The sequence below is a fragment of the Protopterus annectens genome, chromosome 6.part0, assembly GCF_019279795.1.
Source record: "Protopterus annectens isolate FY-2018-M chromosome 6.part0, PAN1.0, whole genome shotgun sequence".
NCBI lineage: Eukaryota > Metazoa > Chordata > Ceratodontiformes > Protopteridae > Protopterus > Protopterus annectens.
In genome coordinates, this window is record NC_056737.1 from 1,049,007,848 (window position 1) to 1,049,027,084 (window position 19,237).

General features: G+C 44.1%; 1 protein-coding gene across 2 annotated transcripts in view; it reads right to left on the reverse strand.

Annotated features, from left to right (window-relative positions):
* CPSF2 (cleavage and polyadenylation specific factor 2) overlaps positions 1 to 19,237 on the reverse strand; it is an 806,201-nt gene that overhangs the window by 328,847 nt on the left and 458,117 nt on the right. For both annotated transcript variants that reach the window (XM_044074658.1, XM_044074655.1), the window contains exons 7-8: positions 11,167 to 11,354; positions 10,567 to 10,857 (exon numbers count right to left, since the gene is read on the reverse strand). In XM_044074658.1, the coding sequence (XP_043930593.1) occupies positions 10,567 to 10,857; positions 11,167 to 11,354 (479 nt within the window). The remainder of the gene's footprint in view (positions 1 to 10,566; positions 10,858 to 11,166; positions 11,355 to 19,237) is intronic.

Below are 19,237 nucleotides of genomic sequence, written 5' to 3' on the forward strand. Positions count from 1 at the left end.
TTAGTAATCTTTTTACAAACGCCAGATGCTTTAGCAGAATGTCCTTGCTGTCTGCTTGAATAAGGCAGTCGTCCAAGTAAGGATATATTTGAATTCCTTTTTGTCTGCAAAATGCAATTACTGGTGCCAGGCATTTTGTGAAGATCCTGGGCGCAGTAGATACACCAAAGGGCAGTGCAGAGAATTGGTAATGCATTGAGCCAGCCCAGCTATGAATCTGAGGTATCTCCTGCAAGAGTGTCTGATTGGGACATGCAGGTATGCCTCTTTGAGGTCCAAAGTAACTAGCCAAGCCTTTTTGCCCAGCATGGGTAGAAGTTGCTGCAGTGTCAACATTTTGAATTTTGGAACGTCCAGGAAAGTATTTAGAGTAGACAGGTCCAGTATTGGTCTCCAAGCTTTGTCCTTTCTGGGTACCAAGAAAAGTCTTGAGTAAAATCCTTGTCCCTGCTCATGCTGTGGTACTTTTTGAATAGCCCTCATGTCCATGAGAGCAGAAATTTGTTTATGTGCCTCTGCCCATTGACTGTGTGGCAGGTCTGGCATACCTTTTGGCCTTGGCAGGGTGTGAAAGTGGAACCTGTAACCCTGGGAAACAATATTCAGTACCCATTTGTCTTGGGTAATTATGTGCCAATTTTGTGAGAAAAGTGCTAGTTTTCCCCCTAAGGGTGCTGCCAAAAGGTAAGTGCTTGGCATTGGTAGAGGGAAGTCATCGGGACTGTTTCCTATAGGGTTGTGATTTGTCTTCTCCACCTTTGCGGGCTGAGTTACCCCACTGCTTAGGTCTGTATGTACCTTGTGGCTGAGATCTGCCTCTTGGGCGTCTGTATCTGCCTCTTTGTGGCCTGTCTGACACTGGAAAGGACTAATTTTTTGAAGGCCAGTTCCTACTAAATCTGGGTGGCTGAACCTGTAAGAAATCCTTTACTGTCTGCATTGATTTTGCTTTATCCACCATTTTCTTTAACACCTCTTCTGCCTTAACACCAAACAAAGTATCATGCTATAATGGAGCATCCAACAATTTTGCTTTAACATGATCAGGTAAACTTTGTTCTTTTAACCAAGCATGCCTTCGAATGACAGTACCTGTAACTGCGGCTCTGCAAGAAGCCTCTAATGAATCAAAACCACATTGCAAAGTATGCTTTCCCACTTGTTCAGCTGCATGCAATAAATCATGCATTTTTTTATTTACCATTTTATTTAACATTTTGTTGACCGGGAAAGTCCGACTAGGTTCCACAGATCCTGTTTTCAGCGAAGGCCCGGGGAGAAATGCTCCAGAAGCATGTCATTAGAATGTGGGAGGAAACCGGAGTACCTGGAGGAAACCCACGCGAACGCAGGGAGAACATGCAAACTCCACACAGAAGGCACCCCAGCCGAGAATCGAACCAGAGAACCTCTTGCTGTGAGGCGACAGCATTAACCGCTGCACCACTGCGCCGCATTTCCTTATTTTCAGGACATTCTGAGCTTGTAAGCATTTTCTGTTTGAGCAAAGACATTAGATATTGTTGATATTTAAGCATGTGAAATTGGCAATTTGAAGGCCTTACAGCTAAAGTAGCAGAGGTGTAAACTTTTTTCCCCCATCTGTCCAATGCTCTAGAATCCCTATCAGAGGGAACAGGATTTTTTGCAGTGGAAGCCTTGATCCCTTTGGGACCCTGAGAAATTGTTTCTGGGTCAGCAGCAGGGTTTTTATAAAGGAATGTATGTGAATCTGGAACCCTGTAGTGCCTATCTGGCTTAACTGGTGCAGGAGGTAAAGAATCAGGAGACAAACTGGATTCAGAAAAAAACATCATCAACTATATCTAGTACAGGGTGAATAGCAAGGGGCCTGTGCTGAGGCAGCAAAAGAAAACCTTTGAGCCTTTTCTTGGATTCTGAATAATCCTGGCTCTCCCAATGGAAATGCTCCCTCATGGTGTGCAGGGTTTCCCCAAAAGAGTAATCCTCAGGGGGAGAGGCTGAAGGAATAGATTCTTCAGCGTCAGAATCCTCATAGGGAGGAAGAGAATATCCCTGTTCTGAAGAGGAATCAGAGGAAATAGAAACCTGGTCAGAGGAATTATAGTCAGTATCTTTCCTAGGCCTTTTTTCAGGAGGGGGATGGGACCCCCTGATCAGAGTAATTAGGTCCTCAGCCATTTTAAGCATCTGTTTCTTTGGCATGGAAGACTGCCCAGGTGAATGCTGTACTTGTTTCTTTGTCTTTATAGGTGTTTTAGACTTTGCCTTGGCTGCTGAAGTAGTCTTGATAGTAAGCTGTGTAGGTCTGAAAACACCCTCAGAAGCCGACGCCTGCTCAGCATCTCCGGACCAATCTGAGGGAATAGTTTCCATAGGCCCAATACCTTGAGTTTCCAGAGGCCTAGTTGTCTCCACGTGGGAGTCGGAGGCGGCCTGTGGCTCTGAGGTAGCGGGTGTCAGGGGCTGCGAAAGCGCCTCACTGAGAACCGGCGACTGGCCTAGAAGAGGCTTCGTCGTCAGTTTTGGACCTTGGATGCCTGTTCTTTTCTTTGTCCCTGCGCTTTTTATGAATTCCGGTCATCAGCTGTGGCCAAAGTAATGTAAAACAAAATCGAATCGACGCTTAATAGTGCGTGGGTTGAATCTAGTGCAAAACCGACAACTAGCAATGTCGTGGTCGGGGCCTAGGCAAGGAATACAGTAAGAATGAAAATCCTTATGAGGTATTTGCTTCCCACAAGAAATACAATTGTTAACTTTTACTGACATCGGTCTGGAGCAAGAAAAAGTTTCCCCAATGGGGTACTTAGCTTTAATGAAGACTTTGGATCTGAAATTCAATTTCGAAAATCTCAGAAGTCGGCCGACCGGCACTTGCGAACTGCTTTTGCTTCAGGCGCGGCAAGAAAGACTGAAGAAAATGGCATCAGTTGCATCTTTTATATCCCTGGGGCACTGATGTCAGGGGAAGAGGTGACAGCAACCGACGCCGGACCAGGACTTTGGAATTCAGGCCGACTGCGGGTAGCCTGCCAGCAGGATAACCCAAGTGTAATGACTGCAACAGTGAAACACGATGAACATCATGAAAACAGGCATCTTTGAGATTCAGAGCAACCAAAAGAGTTGGAGGGAATAAGGATTAATAAGAAGGTTTGCAATATCATCTTGAATTTTGGACCCTTGAGACAAGTCCATGATGGGCCTCCATGGATGCTTCCTTTCTGACTGCTAGGGAGCCTAGACTAGAACCTGCTGTTCCAGGCCTGGCATGGCAGAGGTTCAGTGACGCTTAGTTGTAAAACCTCTTGTAAGATGGGAGGTATGAGTAGCACATGATACCTTAGTACAGGTGGGATGAATACCTGATACTTTTAGCTTTCTTATGAACTGTAGCTTGTTACTCTGAGATATTATCTGCGGCATCTATTTGGCTGGTGAGATGGTTTTCTAGCTTATGTACAAGATTACTTCTTCTGTTACTGTGTGTGTGTGTGTGTGTGTGTGTGTGTGTGTGTGTGTGTGTGTGTGTGTGTGTGTGTGTGTGTGTGTGTGTGTGTGTGTGTGTGTGTGTGTGTGCGTGCGTGTTGGGAGTTCAGAAGAAAACAAGTTTTGGGATGGAAGCGGATAGAAGGGAGTTTCATGTAGGCATGGCTGCTCCACAGGGGGAAGAGGGCCCTGGGGGTCAGAAGCTTTCCTTTCCAGTCTTCATGTCATTATTTCTTGTACTGGTCCTTCTTACATTTGGTTTGCTTACTCTTTCCTTGCCTCCAATAGAAGGGTCCAGACTTAAGTAATTCCTATCATATCTAGGCATGTGGGAGTCAAACAGGTGTCTCCCTGACTGCCAAGTGTTCCACTTTTCCTCTATTTCTGGGAATACTTCACCAGTGAGGATCCTAATGTGCAGATCCTTATGCATGGATGGATTAAGAGGCTGCACTTTTACATCCTCTGGTCGAGGTTGCAGCCTCATGGATGCATGTCACCTAATCACTGACCCTGTGTAGCTGTCACCCTGGAGGCTGTCTCCAAAGCATCATGACCACACCTGGAGTACTAAGCCACCTCAAAGAGTAAGGGACAATACATTTGTCCTCAGAACCCCTTCAGAGACATCCTTCATCCTCTTCTTCATCTGATCCAGGAGAGCACTATGAAACTTGCAGATATACGTCTACTAATTAGTAGCTCTGGAGAGCAGAGTGGCAGCTCTAGATACTTCCTTCCCAAATCAGTCTTGTACTGGGGGCAGCCAACAGTTTTGACCTCCTTTTCTTGACCTATAGACACCAATGCTTGAACCACCACATGGATTTTCTGTATAGGAACTTTTGGGACTCATTACCTTGTAGAACCTATTAGGCTTCTTACGGGCACAGCACTTGTGCCTAAGTTCCTATGAGGCTACTAAGTGTGCATCTTCTAGACCTCCTAAGACTGGAGGAACTGCCAGAGACTTATGACATCAAGACCCAAAAAACATATGCAGACAAAATGGAAGATTATTTGGAAGACAGGAGATGAGGACATCCAGCAAGGAGATGGATGTGCCGCATGGAAGACCATTTGCGACAGTCAGACATGACTGTCAGAGAGAGTAGAACTGAATTCAGAGAGGTGGTGACAGCTGCTGCAACACTTCAACCCCATATAAAATAGGGGGGAAAAGTGGTTGATCTTGAGGCTTAGCTAATCAAACTACATTTTGGGTGTTCCATAAAATGGACAAAAAGGTAGTTAATGGTGAAGAAAAGCCTTAGTTAATCAAAATTACTTTTCTGTGTGCTCCATACCTCATTTGCATCCCATTTACAGTGCTGTTTCATCCTATAATCTTTAAACAATTTGTTCTATGTGTAAAGCAGAAAACATTTCAGTGTCTGTGTCATAACTAAGGAGGGGATACATATGGTAGGAGCAGTTCAAGTGTTCCCTCACTCTCTGAGGAACTGCCACCCCTATAAGGGAAGGGTCCCTCTCTCTTTTGCAGAGGGGATGCCAGACACAGGGGAATGATCCAAAATTGGCTTCAAGCCCAGTGGGATCTAAGAAACCCACTGAGCGAAGAAGATCCATTCCTAGTGAATAGCCTGAGGAGGATAGGCAGTGACCCACCCACTGCTGGAGGTCCAGGAAGATTGGGGAGAGCAACCTATATTTCAGCTTCTGAGTTCTGTTTTGTACGGCTGCTGCCCTGGAGGCCAGTGACAAAGGATGAGATTCCTGGTCTTCCACACTCTGACACTCAACTGTTTCTGTAACCAGAATTGTGTGTACACTATCTGCCTCTTTTGAGGCAAAAAAAAATGCTTTAGCCATAGGCTCCCAAAGCAGGATGTCTGGCCCAAACTTCAGGCAAGTGCTCAAAGCTTGGGATATGCTTTGATCTACAGGCATGGCAGCCTCCAAAAGAGCTTCATCAGAGGCTTCACATCCCTAAGATGCCAGGATCTGGGGTTAAAAAAAGTGACTCACTGGAACCCATATCCTTCAGTCAAGTAGGAAAGTCATAACCCACAGTCTCATCGTTAGAGTACCTGACTGTCTTCCCTTATATCACTTATTTAATTGCTTCTTATGGGGGGGGGGTGACATCTTTATTCAGGGACCAACTGGAGGATGCCATGGTGGCATGAGTCAAGGCTTTGAGACTCTTCCGCTCTAAAGGGTTCTGCTGGGAAGCTCTCTTCTCATAAGAGCTTTTTGCAGGAAGTTCTACACAGGTCCTACAACTCTCTATCATGCACTGGACCTAAACCAAAAAATGTTTAGACTATGGGAGCTCTTGTAAGGGATTTGTCTACTACAAGAGCACCTGTTTTCACAGTGAAAGAAATCCATTTAGATGATACAGCTATGTCTACTTACAAATAATTCTGATCATCCCAGGAGGGGTGTGTTTTGGATCTGAAAGCTTTAAGTAGCCCTAGGATTACTGTTATTCTAAAGAAACTTCATAATAGGCATACTTGCTGACATGATTAAATCAAATCGGACAAACAAAACCGAGTTATCACAGAAAAAAATAATGACAATCTATCAAACAAACTAAATTTAAGTTTATCCTACTTCTCTAGGTCAATTTTAATCTTGTCCTAAATTAGGTTAACATGTATGTGAATAAAGTACAAATATCAGGTTGCTATTTGACTCCTAGGTACTTAAGCTTAAGTGAAATGTTAATCCTAGAAAGCAGAAATGTGTGTACTATTTTATTTCTATTCCTAATGGAGAATAAAGTGGATCTGTGATACCATTACTGAAAACAGTGCTAGATTTTGGGTACTGCAACCTTTAAACAAGCCACACAAGAGAACTCAAAAAGGTGCAATTTCTTACTAGAAAAAAATCTGGAAAATATGAATTAACCAAAGGCTTTAGGAACTACCAATATACTACATTCATTCAAGTTTACTCAGAGCTGACCTCTGCCTGTCTATAAGACAAAGTATGATCCAGTCTATGCTGGTATAAAACACTGATGGAATATACCACCAGTTCAGAGAACATAATACTAAAAATAAATATCAATAACATAACAAAGACAATAAAGGCAAAATACAAAACACCTTCCAAGATTATAGAAAAATTTCTTCCTTAAATTCAGAAGAAATCAGTCAAAGTTCACCCAGGATCCGTACAGATACCCGAAGACAAAAATCAGCAAAGCTAATTTTGGTTTGGCATACTTGCACAAAACTGCTTTTCACCTAAGAAGCACGAGAACGGACTATGGTGTGGCTAAGGGAACATTCCCTTTTCCTCACTGTAGTGCAGTCTCAGAGTGAGAATATTACAGTAGGGGGGGGTTGCAGGGGGGCAAAGCCCTCCTGCATAAACGTAGATTTCTTTTTTTTTTTTTAACATATATTAACGAAAGCGCTTTTTCGGTGAACGTGCTTTCGTTAATATATGTTCGGTGATTATGGATTCGGGACTTTGCACATTCGTGCATAAGTCCTAGATCCATATATATATATATATATATATATATATATATATATATATATATATATGTACATACATATATAAAAATATATATATATATACATACACACACACACACACACACACACACACACACATACACACACACACACACACACACACACACACACACACACATATAGGTCTCTATTAGATTATCGAAAAACTGTGCAGCGAATGGCATTTTCGGTGTTGTTACATCGAACATGCCATTCACCGAACTGTGATACAGGGCAGATTGGGAAATTTGTCCTTTCCTCACTGTAGGGCGATCTCAATAGTTGGTATAAATAATTAGTGTGGGGGGGGGCATAGCCCCCCACAAGAGCAGAAATCGAACGGCGTATTCGATTAAATGCTGTTCGTTCACGGTAGCTTTCGATAACTAAATATACACCACATGCATACACACGCAAACACACAAAGGGAGAAAAGTCACTTAAAAAAAGTTGTCTTAACTTTTTAACTATTCCAGGGCCACATTCAAATGGATTTTTAAATTTTCTGTAGATGCCAAGTATTTCAAGCACAAGATCCTTGCAATATAAATTTAAAAATGAAACTGTATTAACTAACTTACCCTGCCTAGACATGATGCAAGTCAAACCTCTTCTTAATATGGGGTTTTAAGTATTAAGCCTCTTTTAGGAAGCAGAAGAGTGCAATAAGATTATTTTAGGTGGCTATGACATATTACTAAACGTGTGAATGGATGTGTGTAAACAAGTAATATGGGTGTTGAAGTATTTAAAGAATGTTTGATCTGTGTTACTACATCTGATGAAGTCTGAACTGGTAACAAAAGAAAAATGAAAGTGTTAGCATTATATTGTGGTGTCCAGTGTTTCTTTGTAATAGTTTCTGTTAAAGGATTCTGTGCTAGAAGTGGCTGACTGCACACACACTACTCTGCCACTTTTGAAAATGAGGGGGAGCAGTGGGGAAGGTGGGATGCCATGGTCAATGTGTCTTTTTAATGTTGTGTAAAGGACAGTATCCCTACTTGTGGACTGTCGGACTAGGAGGTGCATAAAATTTTCAAACAATGGCTTAAAATTGTAACTCAGTTACAGACACAATCATGCTCCTCAGACTGCCTAGCAATGTCTATGCTAAGACACTGGAAAAAAAGACTCGAACTGACAGCTGAACTTTTGATTCAGGAGAATGCAGGTAATGGAACAGTGACCAGTTCTTTCTCCCTGCATGACTTATGGAGGAGTCTTAGGAGTGTGCCAGCATGGTCATGTGTTTTGCTGACACAGAAAAGTCATGTTACCATACTGTGGACAGTCGTCTAGGAAATGCTGCAATAGTACAGGGTCTACAGACAACTGCTGTATATCATTCTGCCCTACATTTGTAGAGCAACAGGTGTAGCTGCACTATTGTTGCCAAGACGAACATATTCAAGGTGGGTGTAGCCCTCTTCCAGGGGTCTACCGAATCATCAAAGTGCAGCAGAGATCTGAAAGTGTCCAGAATGACTGATGTAAGGAGTGTACCACTGTTGTCTGTAAATAATGATGTCTTCTAGGCCTCAAGTATCTGTGATCTCTGGCATTTAGTTGAGCAGTTTGCTGCCAAGTGCAAAAACAGGTGGAAGGAAAATCAGCACCTTTAAATCCAAAGCCATATTCTCCCCAGAAAAAAAGAATGGACTGCTTTCTGTGAGGGGAGAAGAGCTACCTCAAGTGGAACAGTTCCAGTTTACTGAGGTCTTGCTCACAATTAAGGTTAGATGGGATTAGTGGAGAGATGAGGTGATAGGTGTAATGGCAGCAGTAATGCAGACACAGAGCCAGAATGTGAAGAAGTGAGAGGTTTCTCATACAATGACGTAATCGTTTTACTTGTCAATATCCTTATTTACTTGTCAATACCCTCATCTTCACTTATGGACACAAGCGCCTACAAAAGGAATGAGGCTGAGGCAGAAACACTAGAAATGAGATCCTTTGTAGTGTGATAGGATTACTCTCTGTTGCAGAGTAACACGCATAAAGAACTCAATGTGGCTGTAGGTTGGAAACAATCAGACTGTGTAGATTAAGCACCTAGTGAAGATGCCCCAGGAAACCTCCCACAGGAGGTGTACCAGATACAGTCCATAAGAACAAGGGTTCATGGCAGACATAGGGCACAATTAACAGACTATCCCTTAGTTTGCGTAGGAATAGTGAAGAGTGAGCAGGAGACTGCCGCTAAAAACTGAAAATAGGGAAGTCTGGTCTGCCCTGTTCACCTTACCACTGTGACTCTCAGCTAGAAAAGCACTTTAGAAAATGGATATTATTAACTTAATATTCTTTTACAGCTGAACATTCAAATATTGTATAACAGTAGGTTGTGCTAGGGTGTGATTTGTACTGGAATATATTGGCGGCAAGCATATGTATGGATTCATTCTGTGTAAACCAATTCATGCTAAGCACATGCATTTTTCACCAAAATGTACACTCTAGAATGGATTTACTGCTACACTTTTCAACAATCTTTTCATTAACCTATGATTCCTACACTCCTTTCCCCATAAAATGAAATCATTCAAAAAGCTACAACTGTAATGAAGTATTTTCTCTCACCTCTGTACACCTTATTCTGGTGCATATGTCCATTTAAAACAGATTTCTGTACAGTGCACAACACAGAGTAACACAAAAGTGTTCATAAGGCACTTAATGCATATGCTGAGATCAGGCAGTATGGTCTAAAACAACTTTTAAACAATCCTCACTGATGTTAAATGCCATTCCCAAGATATCTTCAGTTTTAAAATATGTATATCTTTTAAGTACAGTTTTCAAACATACACAGTACACAAAATAAAGCTTCACCGGGAAATAAAGCAACAATAACATCACTGTTCTTCTCCTTGCTAAACACATGTACAGCTTTTGAACCCTAGCACTGCATGTTCTTTCTGCATGGATTTGTCAGGATGCAGATTTTTTTGCATTGTGTTCAGCATTGCAGTCATCAACTCTTCAGTGGTCTATTGGCCCAGTCATTCCTCTGTAGGGTGAAAGAATCTCAAGAAACAGTCATCCAGGCAGCCTTCTGGGTTTTTTATTACAGGCCCTAACCCTCTACTCTTGCTGGTTGATGTGCATGATCTCAGATGCAAGGGCCAGTTAGGCCTTCCTTCAGGAGAGTACATACTCATACACACACTCCATGAAGGCTACACTGCCGATGCAGTTTGGCAAAGTCAAATTTGTGCCCCCATCCCATATGGTGTATGCTGTACACCTATTGGCTAGACTGCCTCCCCCCTTTAATGGGTTAGTCCATGTCAACCACTCACTTTCATCCATTCCACCCAGTTCTTCTAGCCCCTGAACCAACCAGTCAAACTTTGGACATGGTCAGGGTACCATTTCTATACACCATTAAGTTGGACTATCCCACTGCCTTACCGATTTTATGAGATACCAAATAAAACACAATTATATAAAGGAAATTCTGTGTATGGGCAGATTTCAAACAAATAATGAATACTTTCTATATATAATTTAGCACTCAAAAGAAAAATCTCAGTGATGATGCAAAGTGGCAGGCACGGAAAAGGAAACTACAGCTGTTTCTTACCTCTAAATCTACAATCTTTTCATTGGGGTTATCAATCAGGTATCTAGCAAGTGTGCCACGTGTTGTCCTACAAGTTAGGATGATAGAATTTTTAGTATCCTGACACCATTGAATGAAGAGTTCTCGTGAAAAGCCACATTCCAAGTCAGGCTGGCTTGCAAGGACTACCTTCGGGCTAGGCACCCTGGAGAGGTCTGACAGACTGTGGCACAATGAAAGATGGCGGAACTGGAAGGGATTGTTTCTTTTGTCTTCAAAGCACCTCATCAGCTTGTCACTCATCCACTCCACCTATGACCACAAAACATACAGTGACTTATTTTAAAGCATTATACATCAAATGTCAAACCACTTCAACAGGCATTTCAGAAAATACATAAAAGAATGATGTTAGATACTGAAGATGTATGATCACTGCCAAGTCTTGGCACAATGTAAAAATTACTGTAGCTTACTTAAACACAAATATATCATGGAAATACACACAAGAATGGGAAAACAAAACAGACCAGTAATAAATGTTAAAATACCAACATTAACTCTTTTTGCTACTGTACATACACTGCATTCTCATTTAGAGGAGTTGAAAATGCAACAAACCTGTGATTTAGAAAACTCCACTACATTGTAGCTGACATTGTTTAGTAAAGCTAGAGAGTAGACACCAAGCCCCGCATCCTTTGTTCTCCAAATCTGGTCCAGCAGCTGAGCTAATTCCAGAACTCTACCAGCAGTATCCACAGCTATTAATACATTCCCATCAGCTCGAAGTGTCTCCAGGACATTCGCTGGAAGAAAGCACATTAATATAAAACTCTGTTAAATCTTACATTCTATTACACCAGTTTAAAGAGAGCACATATCATTAATGAGATGTGAACAAAGATGACAGTTAAATTTAAAGTGGTTAGCATGTAAGCACAGTATTTTTAAATATGTGAATGAGCCAAATAAATGACATTTAACTTAAGTGTCACTCGCAAGGTCAGAATAAAACAAGCTAGCATTGTGGATTCTTGTTCAAGCAGCTTTACTGTATGCAAACACATCATGAACTTTAACTTGCAAACAAACTAGCTATCATGCACATGGATGTTAATATTCTGGCTGCACCTTCAAAATGGCACTGAAGCTAACATGTGCTCAGTATTTATACGCGCACACAGATCTTGGAAATACTTCTTAAAGGTACAACAGACCTGTTATTCTACATCCTCCCTCTTTGAGAAAATAAGTTGGGCATTGTCATGGATAGTAATGAATATACAATTTACATAGAAATGATTTTCATCATGCAGTTATACAAAGCTACATACATATATACAACTATGTCCAAGCTGCTGTGTATTTCACACTAGGCTTTGAAATGTGACCATATCATGTGACATAAAATTTGGGATCTAGTTTAGCAACTGGGATAGTCTCTGCTGACTGTTCAATCTTAGGAACACTTGAATCATCTGCTGGAGCAGTATCAGGAGTCAAGACATGTTTTGGAACAGGAATATCATCTGGATTGCTCTGAGAGTTAGAGTCTTTATCACAGGTACAATGGCATGATATCAGTTCTGCTACAGGAAGATGATGTTTGAGATTTCTCCTGTACTCCACGCCCTCGGATTTAAAAAAACAGGATCTCGGCTCTGCACAAATATTCGTTACTTGACCAATCTGGTTGAAACCTTTCGCTGTTTGTATCCTCACTGTCTCTCCTTTTTTCAATGGACGAAGGAATCTGTTCGACTTATCATAGCTGGCCTTTGGAAAGAACACTTTCTAGATAACTGAGCTTTGATGGCTTGGTTGTTCTTAGATTTAGGCCTCAATAAACTAGAACTGATAGGCAATGTTGTTCTGGTTTACTAGACAGAAGTCTCTGAGCAGGTAAGCAAAGTATAACGTCACACAGTATGTTTCGGAGACTGAGTAAATTCAAAAAAAAAAATCTGTATTACCACGCTGTGACTTTTCAAGTAACTGCTTTGCACTCTGTACTGCATGTTCAGCAAGGTCATTCAACTACAGAAACTCCGGACTATTAGCAACATGCATTAAGTTCCACTCTCTAGCAAATTTCTGAAACAACTGACTGGTGAATTGCGTATCACGTACCATTGTCAGAGATTCTGTGGACTGCCATGGACTGAGAAATTGCGTTTCAACTTAGTAATGACTGTAGTAGAAGTCAAATTAGGTAGTAGATCGATCTCAAACCAATTTGAATAAGAGTCTACCAGTACCAAGTAATGTTGATTGTTCCACTCAAATCTGTCAGTAGCTACAATTGACCAGGTAGACCAGGAATTTGACTTAGCTGAAGTGGCTCTCTTTGCAAATGTACTATTACATATTGAACAGGAAGAAAGTACTTTATCAATGTCTTTTGCTAGAGAAGTCCAAAATACCAGTCCTCTCACTCTTCCCTTAGCAGATTCGGAACACGGGTGACCGCGATGCAAAATCTGGATAAATTCTTGTTGCAAAGAAGCAAGAACACGAAGTTATGTACTCACCATAACGTTCGATGTATGTAGTCCATCTCGCCTCACATTCTTACCCGTGGGTTCGGAGCCGAATATCGGCTCCGACTCGGCCTAATATACTAGCACAAAAGTCTCTGATTGGCTGGGCTAAGAGGGTATCCCATATTACACTGCTTTGTATCCCCAGATCTAGTTTGATGCTAACAACATAATTACTGCATACATACCACGTATCCATATAAACAAAACTATTTAAAGGGACGCTGCAGGATACAAACCAACTTCCAAATCCTCCAGGCAGGGGGAAGGCAGGAGGGTAAGTAAGAATGTGAGGCGAGATGGACTACATACATCGAACATTATGGTGAGTAAATAACTTCTTGATGTTATGTAGTCCTATCTAGCCTACATTCTTACCCGTGGGACAGCGTCCCTAGCATCTACATCCTGGGTGGCTCATAGGAAAATACTTCTGAGAACTGTGGAGCCAAATGAAGATCTGCCCCTGGAAACCACGTCCAATTTGTAATGAGAAACAAAAGTGTGAGGAGAAGCCCAAGTGGCCGCAGCACATATATCATCCATTGACAATCTAGCTTGACAGGCTGTGGATGTGGAGACCGCTCTTGTGGAGTGGGCTTTAGCTGGAAAGGGCAAATTTTTACCTGCTGTCTGATAGATGGAAGGAAATGCAGCTAGCTATCCATCTAGAGAGCGTGACCTTGGATACCGGAGAACCAGACCGGTTTTCCGAAAAGGAGACAGAGAGTTGGTCAGAGTTCCGGATATCTTTCGTCCGGTGTAGATAGAAGTGTAACTGTCTATGTACATCCAATTTGTGAAATCTGAATTCTGCCTTGTTAGAAAAATTGGGGAAGAAAACTGGCAGCTCAATAGACTTATTCATATTAGACACAGAAGCCACTTTGGGAAGGAATGATGGGTTTGGTCTAAGAGAGACTCTATCTTTATGAAAGATCAAATATGGGGGTTTGATGGAGAGGGCTTGAATTTCAGAGACCCACCTCGCTGAAGTGACTGCTGTTAAAAATGCCGTTTTCCATGTCAAAAATTTTAACTCGCAGGTAGCTGCAGGCTCAAATGGTGGAAGAGTGAGAGCTTGAAGAACAAAATTGAGGTCCCAGGGCATGACAGGTTGGGATACTGGGGGACGAAGTAATAGAGTACCTTTAAGGAATGCTTTACATAGTCTGTGTGCCATAAGGCTGGGCTCATTGGCCACGTGGAAATTTGATATAGCCGCCAGCTGAACTTTGATGGTGGCTGATGCAGACCCTAGATAGAACAGCATCGACAAAAACTCCAGAATCGAATCAATTGGAGCCGTGTAGGGATCAATGCCTCTAGAATGGGCTCAGATAGAGAACCTTTTCCATTTGCTAGAGTATATTTTCCTGGTAGATGGTTTATGAGAGGACGATAATATATGGACTACTTCCGGCGAAAAATTGTGACATCTGACTAACGATGGAAGTGGAGCATCCAGGCTGTCAACTGGAGGGTCCTTAGAGAGGGATGGACCTGTCCCGACATGTGCGTCAGTAAATCTGGAAGGGGTTCCGGAATCCACAATGTAAGGTTGAAGGAAGGGGAACCATACCTGACGGGGCCAGTGTGGGGCAATTAGAATCATTCTGCTTCCCAAAGATTGTGCTTTCTGAATCACCCTTGAGAGAAGGGGAAATGGAGGAAAAGCATAAAGCAGACCGGAGGGCCAATTGTGAGCCAGAGCGTCCCTGGGTGATTCCCCCGGTGGGGGGATCAGCGAGAAGTAGTTGCTGCATTTCGCATTGAGAGGGCTGGCAAAAAGGTCGCAGCAAGGTTGACCCCATCTGCTGAAGATTCGCTCTGCCACCAGGCGATTCAGGGACCACTCGTAGGGCATAAGAATCGCCCTGCTCAGCTTGTCCGCTATTACATTGGTCTTCCCCGGAATGTGCGTTGCCACCAGAAACCGTTGGGAAGCAATTGCCCAAAGCCACATGCGCATGGCCTCTCTGCATAGTGGGTAAGATCGGGTTCCCCCTTGTTTGTTGAGATACCACACTACTGACATGTTGTCTGAGGGTATCGCAATAGTCCCTGGAGAAAGAACTTCTTGAAGTGCCTGCAACGCAAGAAGCACTGCTCTCATCTCCAGGACGTTTATGTGCAAATGCATCTCGTACTCCTGCCACGTGCCTTGGACCGTCCTGCCGAGATAATGCCCCCCCACCCCATCCAGGAGGCGTCCGTGGTCACCGTGGCAACAGGGATGGGTGAAACAAAGGGCTTTCCCCCGTTCAAGTTGTTGGTGCACAGCCACCAACGGAGGTCCTGCTTGCATCTGTCTGTCATTAAGATCGGATGGGATAGCAGAAGCCTTTGGAGAGACCATTGGACAAAGAGGAGCCATTGAAGAAGTCTCATGTGTAATCTCGCTAGAGGAACCAACATGATAGTCGCCGCCATGGTACCTAGGAGTTGTAGAACCTGTCCTGCCTTCACATATCTCAGGGGCATCAGTGTGAGAATTTGTTGTTGCAACCCTGTGATCCTTTCTTGTGGGCAAGAATGCTCTCATTTGAATGGTGTCCAACTCTGCTCCTATAAAGGTGACACGCTGTAAGGGCAATAAGGCAGATTTTTCCCAGTTTATTGTGATGCCTAATCAGTGACACAGACTGATGGTAGCATCCCTGGTCTGAATTAGTTGATGCCTGGTGGGGGCGGTGAGGAGGCAGTCATCCAGGTACGGAAACACCTGGAAAACTTGACGTCTCAAGTGAGCAGTCACCCACTGCCATAAACTTGGTGAACACCCTGGGGGCTGTGGTGAGACCAAAGGGCAGGGGTCGAAACTGGAAGTGACTGGCTCCCAGCCAGAAGCGTAGGTGACACCTGGATACTCTGTCCATTTTGACATGGTAGTAAGTATCCTTGAGGTCAATGGAGCACATCCATACTTACTCTCCCAACAATGGGAGAATCGATTGTAGAGTGACCATATGGAATTTGGACTTGTGTACGTAATTATTGAGTTGACTGAGATCTAGTATGGGTCTCAGGTCCCCTGTTCTTTTCGGCACCAAAAAGAACCTTGAGTAAGTCCCTAATCTGATTTGGTCTGAGGGAACTGGTTGGATGGCTCCTTTTTCTAGCAGCTGAGATATCTCTGAGGCTGCTTGATCCCTTTGACTGGGTGGAATGTCCGGGATTTTTCTTATTGGAGGGGGTATTGAAGAGAATGGAATGAGGTAACCTCCGGAAATTATCCTTAATACCCATCGGTCCTGGGTGATGTTTTCTCAGGCTTCCTGATACAAGGAAATTCGACCCCCAACTCGCTCCGGATAAGCACAGTCGGGCACAACCTCAGGAATGAGAGTATGGGGAGCCATGGAAGGAGTCGCAGTCTCTGGAATTGCGGGGGCCCCCTCTGTCTCTGGGGCGATGTCTCCCTGAATAACTCCCCCCTCCCCTGCCTCTGGAGGGGGGTTCACCTTGTGCAGCAGGAAAAAACCTCTTTGATTTCTTGAACCACACCCCCCCCCCGCAGGGTCTTGGGATAGGGCCTAGAAGGAAGGGAAAAACGGACCCCTATGGCCGACAGGGTCTTTCCTTCTTGTTAGCACCTGGTGAGGGTGTCTTTCACTTTGGTTCCAAACAAGGAGGAACCATCTAAGGGGGCATCAGTGAAGGAAGACGAAGGCCTCCGCGAAGTGACACAGGCGCAGCCAGGCTTGCCTTCTAAGGGCTACCCCTGAGCTGGCCACCCAACTCGCTCCCTCGGCCGCATACGAAATGAGTCGCATGGACAAGTTTGCGATGGAGTTGAGGGCAGAAACCTGTGCGTTAACTGTCTGAGTCACCGCCTCAGGTATGTTACCCGCAAGAGTATCTCCCAGCTCCTTAAGGAGATCTCTCTGGAGCCGAGTGAAATGAGACACGTAATTCAGTGACCATAAAGTGAAGGTGGCTGAAGACAGGGTACGTTTCCCGTACCAGTCCATAGTCCTAGACTCCTTGTTAGGAGGATGGACCGAGGAGGAAGACTCTGCAACTTCCTTCTGGGTGGCTGCCGCCACCACCATGGCATCTACAGGGACTCCCTTTGACAGAAACTCTTTTCCCTGTGGGGCGGAGAGAAATTTATTCGGACGCCTGGGTATGGGCTCCACAGAATCAGGGTTTTCCCACACCCTTCGACAAATAAGGTCAAGAAGTTCATCGAAGGGTGGAGACACCCAGGAGGCGGAGGGTTGAGCGCCAAAAGCCTTAAGGAATACTGACTCCTCCTCGGAAGGGGTTTTGGAAGGCCAGTCTCCTCTTTGTTTCAGTATCTCCAGGATATCGGAGAAGGAAACATCATCAGAGGAAGACTTGGGGGATCCTTCCGATTCCTCAAGGTCAGTATCGGAAGTGAGAGACTCGTCCTGGGAGTCTATGTGCTTCCTCTTGTACAACTTTTTTCTGGGAGGTTCCTCAGGCACTGGCTCCGAGAGACCTTCAGAAAGTGGGTGACCACTCGTGGGGGTGTCCTTAGGGCCTGGTGCTCTACTGTCCAAGGATAGGTGAGTGTCAGAAGCTCTCGCCGGAGTGGTAGGGGATGGAATGACTGACCCGAGTGATGTAGCTGACGATCAGGCCAGCGCGCTCCGCATGGCCTCGAAGGTAGGTCCCCCCGAGTCCAAGGACCAACCGACGGACCTCCAAGGCCACGACCGGGTCCCCTAAGCCAATGCACCAAGTGGGAGACTCGGAACCGAAATATGTCCCGAAGTATCCCCTTCTGGCCCAACCGAGGAGACCCGAGTCTCGAACCCTGTGGACGGAACCGACATGGTAGGAGCCAAGGTCGGCACCGATAAACCCAAGGGAGGTACTGGAGCTGCGCAAGAACATCACTCGGAGTGGAACATACCGGCTCCGACAACAAGGATGTGCTTGGAGGAGGAATCATAGAAACAGCCATAGGAAGTGGCTCCGGAGCTGACTGGGTTGGAGCCGAAAACAATTTAGCCAACACCGGTGACTGCAGGAGCCTCTGCACTACCCTATCCACATCCAAATCAGAAAGCCTGGATGATTTGGAGGAGAGGGATGGAGATTGTGATCTCTTATCTGGTGAACCATGCCTCACACTAAGCAACCGGCTCCGAATGGGTTTGAGAATGATCAGAGCGGACACCGATTCACTTAACACAGATACCTCCTGTGGCCCAGAGGACAGTGGAGCCGAGGAAGCAGAGTCCAATATAGTAATCTTCTCCAGAGGCTCCGAAGATGCAGATGGAGCCGGAGACCTTTTCTTGGACTTGGAGGCTTTAGATTTCAAATGAGAGCTGGAAGCCGAATCTATAGCTTCCTCAAAAGACGGTTTAAGCAATCCCTTTAAAATTAATTTGTTTTTCCTCTCTTGGAGCACCCTACGACTGAAAGAGTGGCAAAAGCTACACAACTCCTGTAAATGCATGGCTCCAAGGCAGTAGACACATGCAGAGTGTCCATCTGTGATGGACATTTTATATCCGCATTTTGAACATTTTTTAAAGCCAGAAGGCTTACGTTCCTTCTGATCCTTAGACATTATCTACTACTCTAGTGAAACAGTAACAAACTTCCAAAATGGGTGGGAAAACCCACAATGTTCACTACAGTTACAAACTACCAAAATGGGCGGGAAGCCCACAACATTAACTAGCAAAGAGAACTACACAGACTGAGAAGCCCACACGTTCACTACAGTTAATACGAACAATTAGCAACCAAAGACACCACTGAAAGAACCTAACTAAAACGGTTCTTCAGACCATACAGAGAACAAACACATGAACAACTCAGGTAAGGGAGGACAAGGTTCTCTAACTAAAACGGGCCTAGCCCATGGAAACAGTTAGGGATACCACCAAAAACACCAAGAAACACACAAGCACAATGACAGCAGCAAGACATAGCTATTAAAATAGCTTTTGAGTATAAGGCAACCAATTTCTTAAGAGAAATAAGTCAAAAAAGAGGTACTTAGCCACAGCCAAGCGAGACCACATCCGAGCTCTACAAGCGGCAAATGAGATCTGGGAATACGAAGCAGTGTACTATGGGATACCCTCTTAGCTCAGCCAATCAGAGACTTTTGAGCAAGTATATTAGGCAGAGTCGGAGCCGAACCCACGGGTAAGAATGTA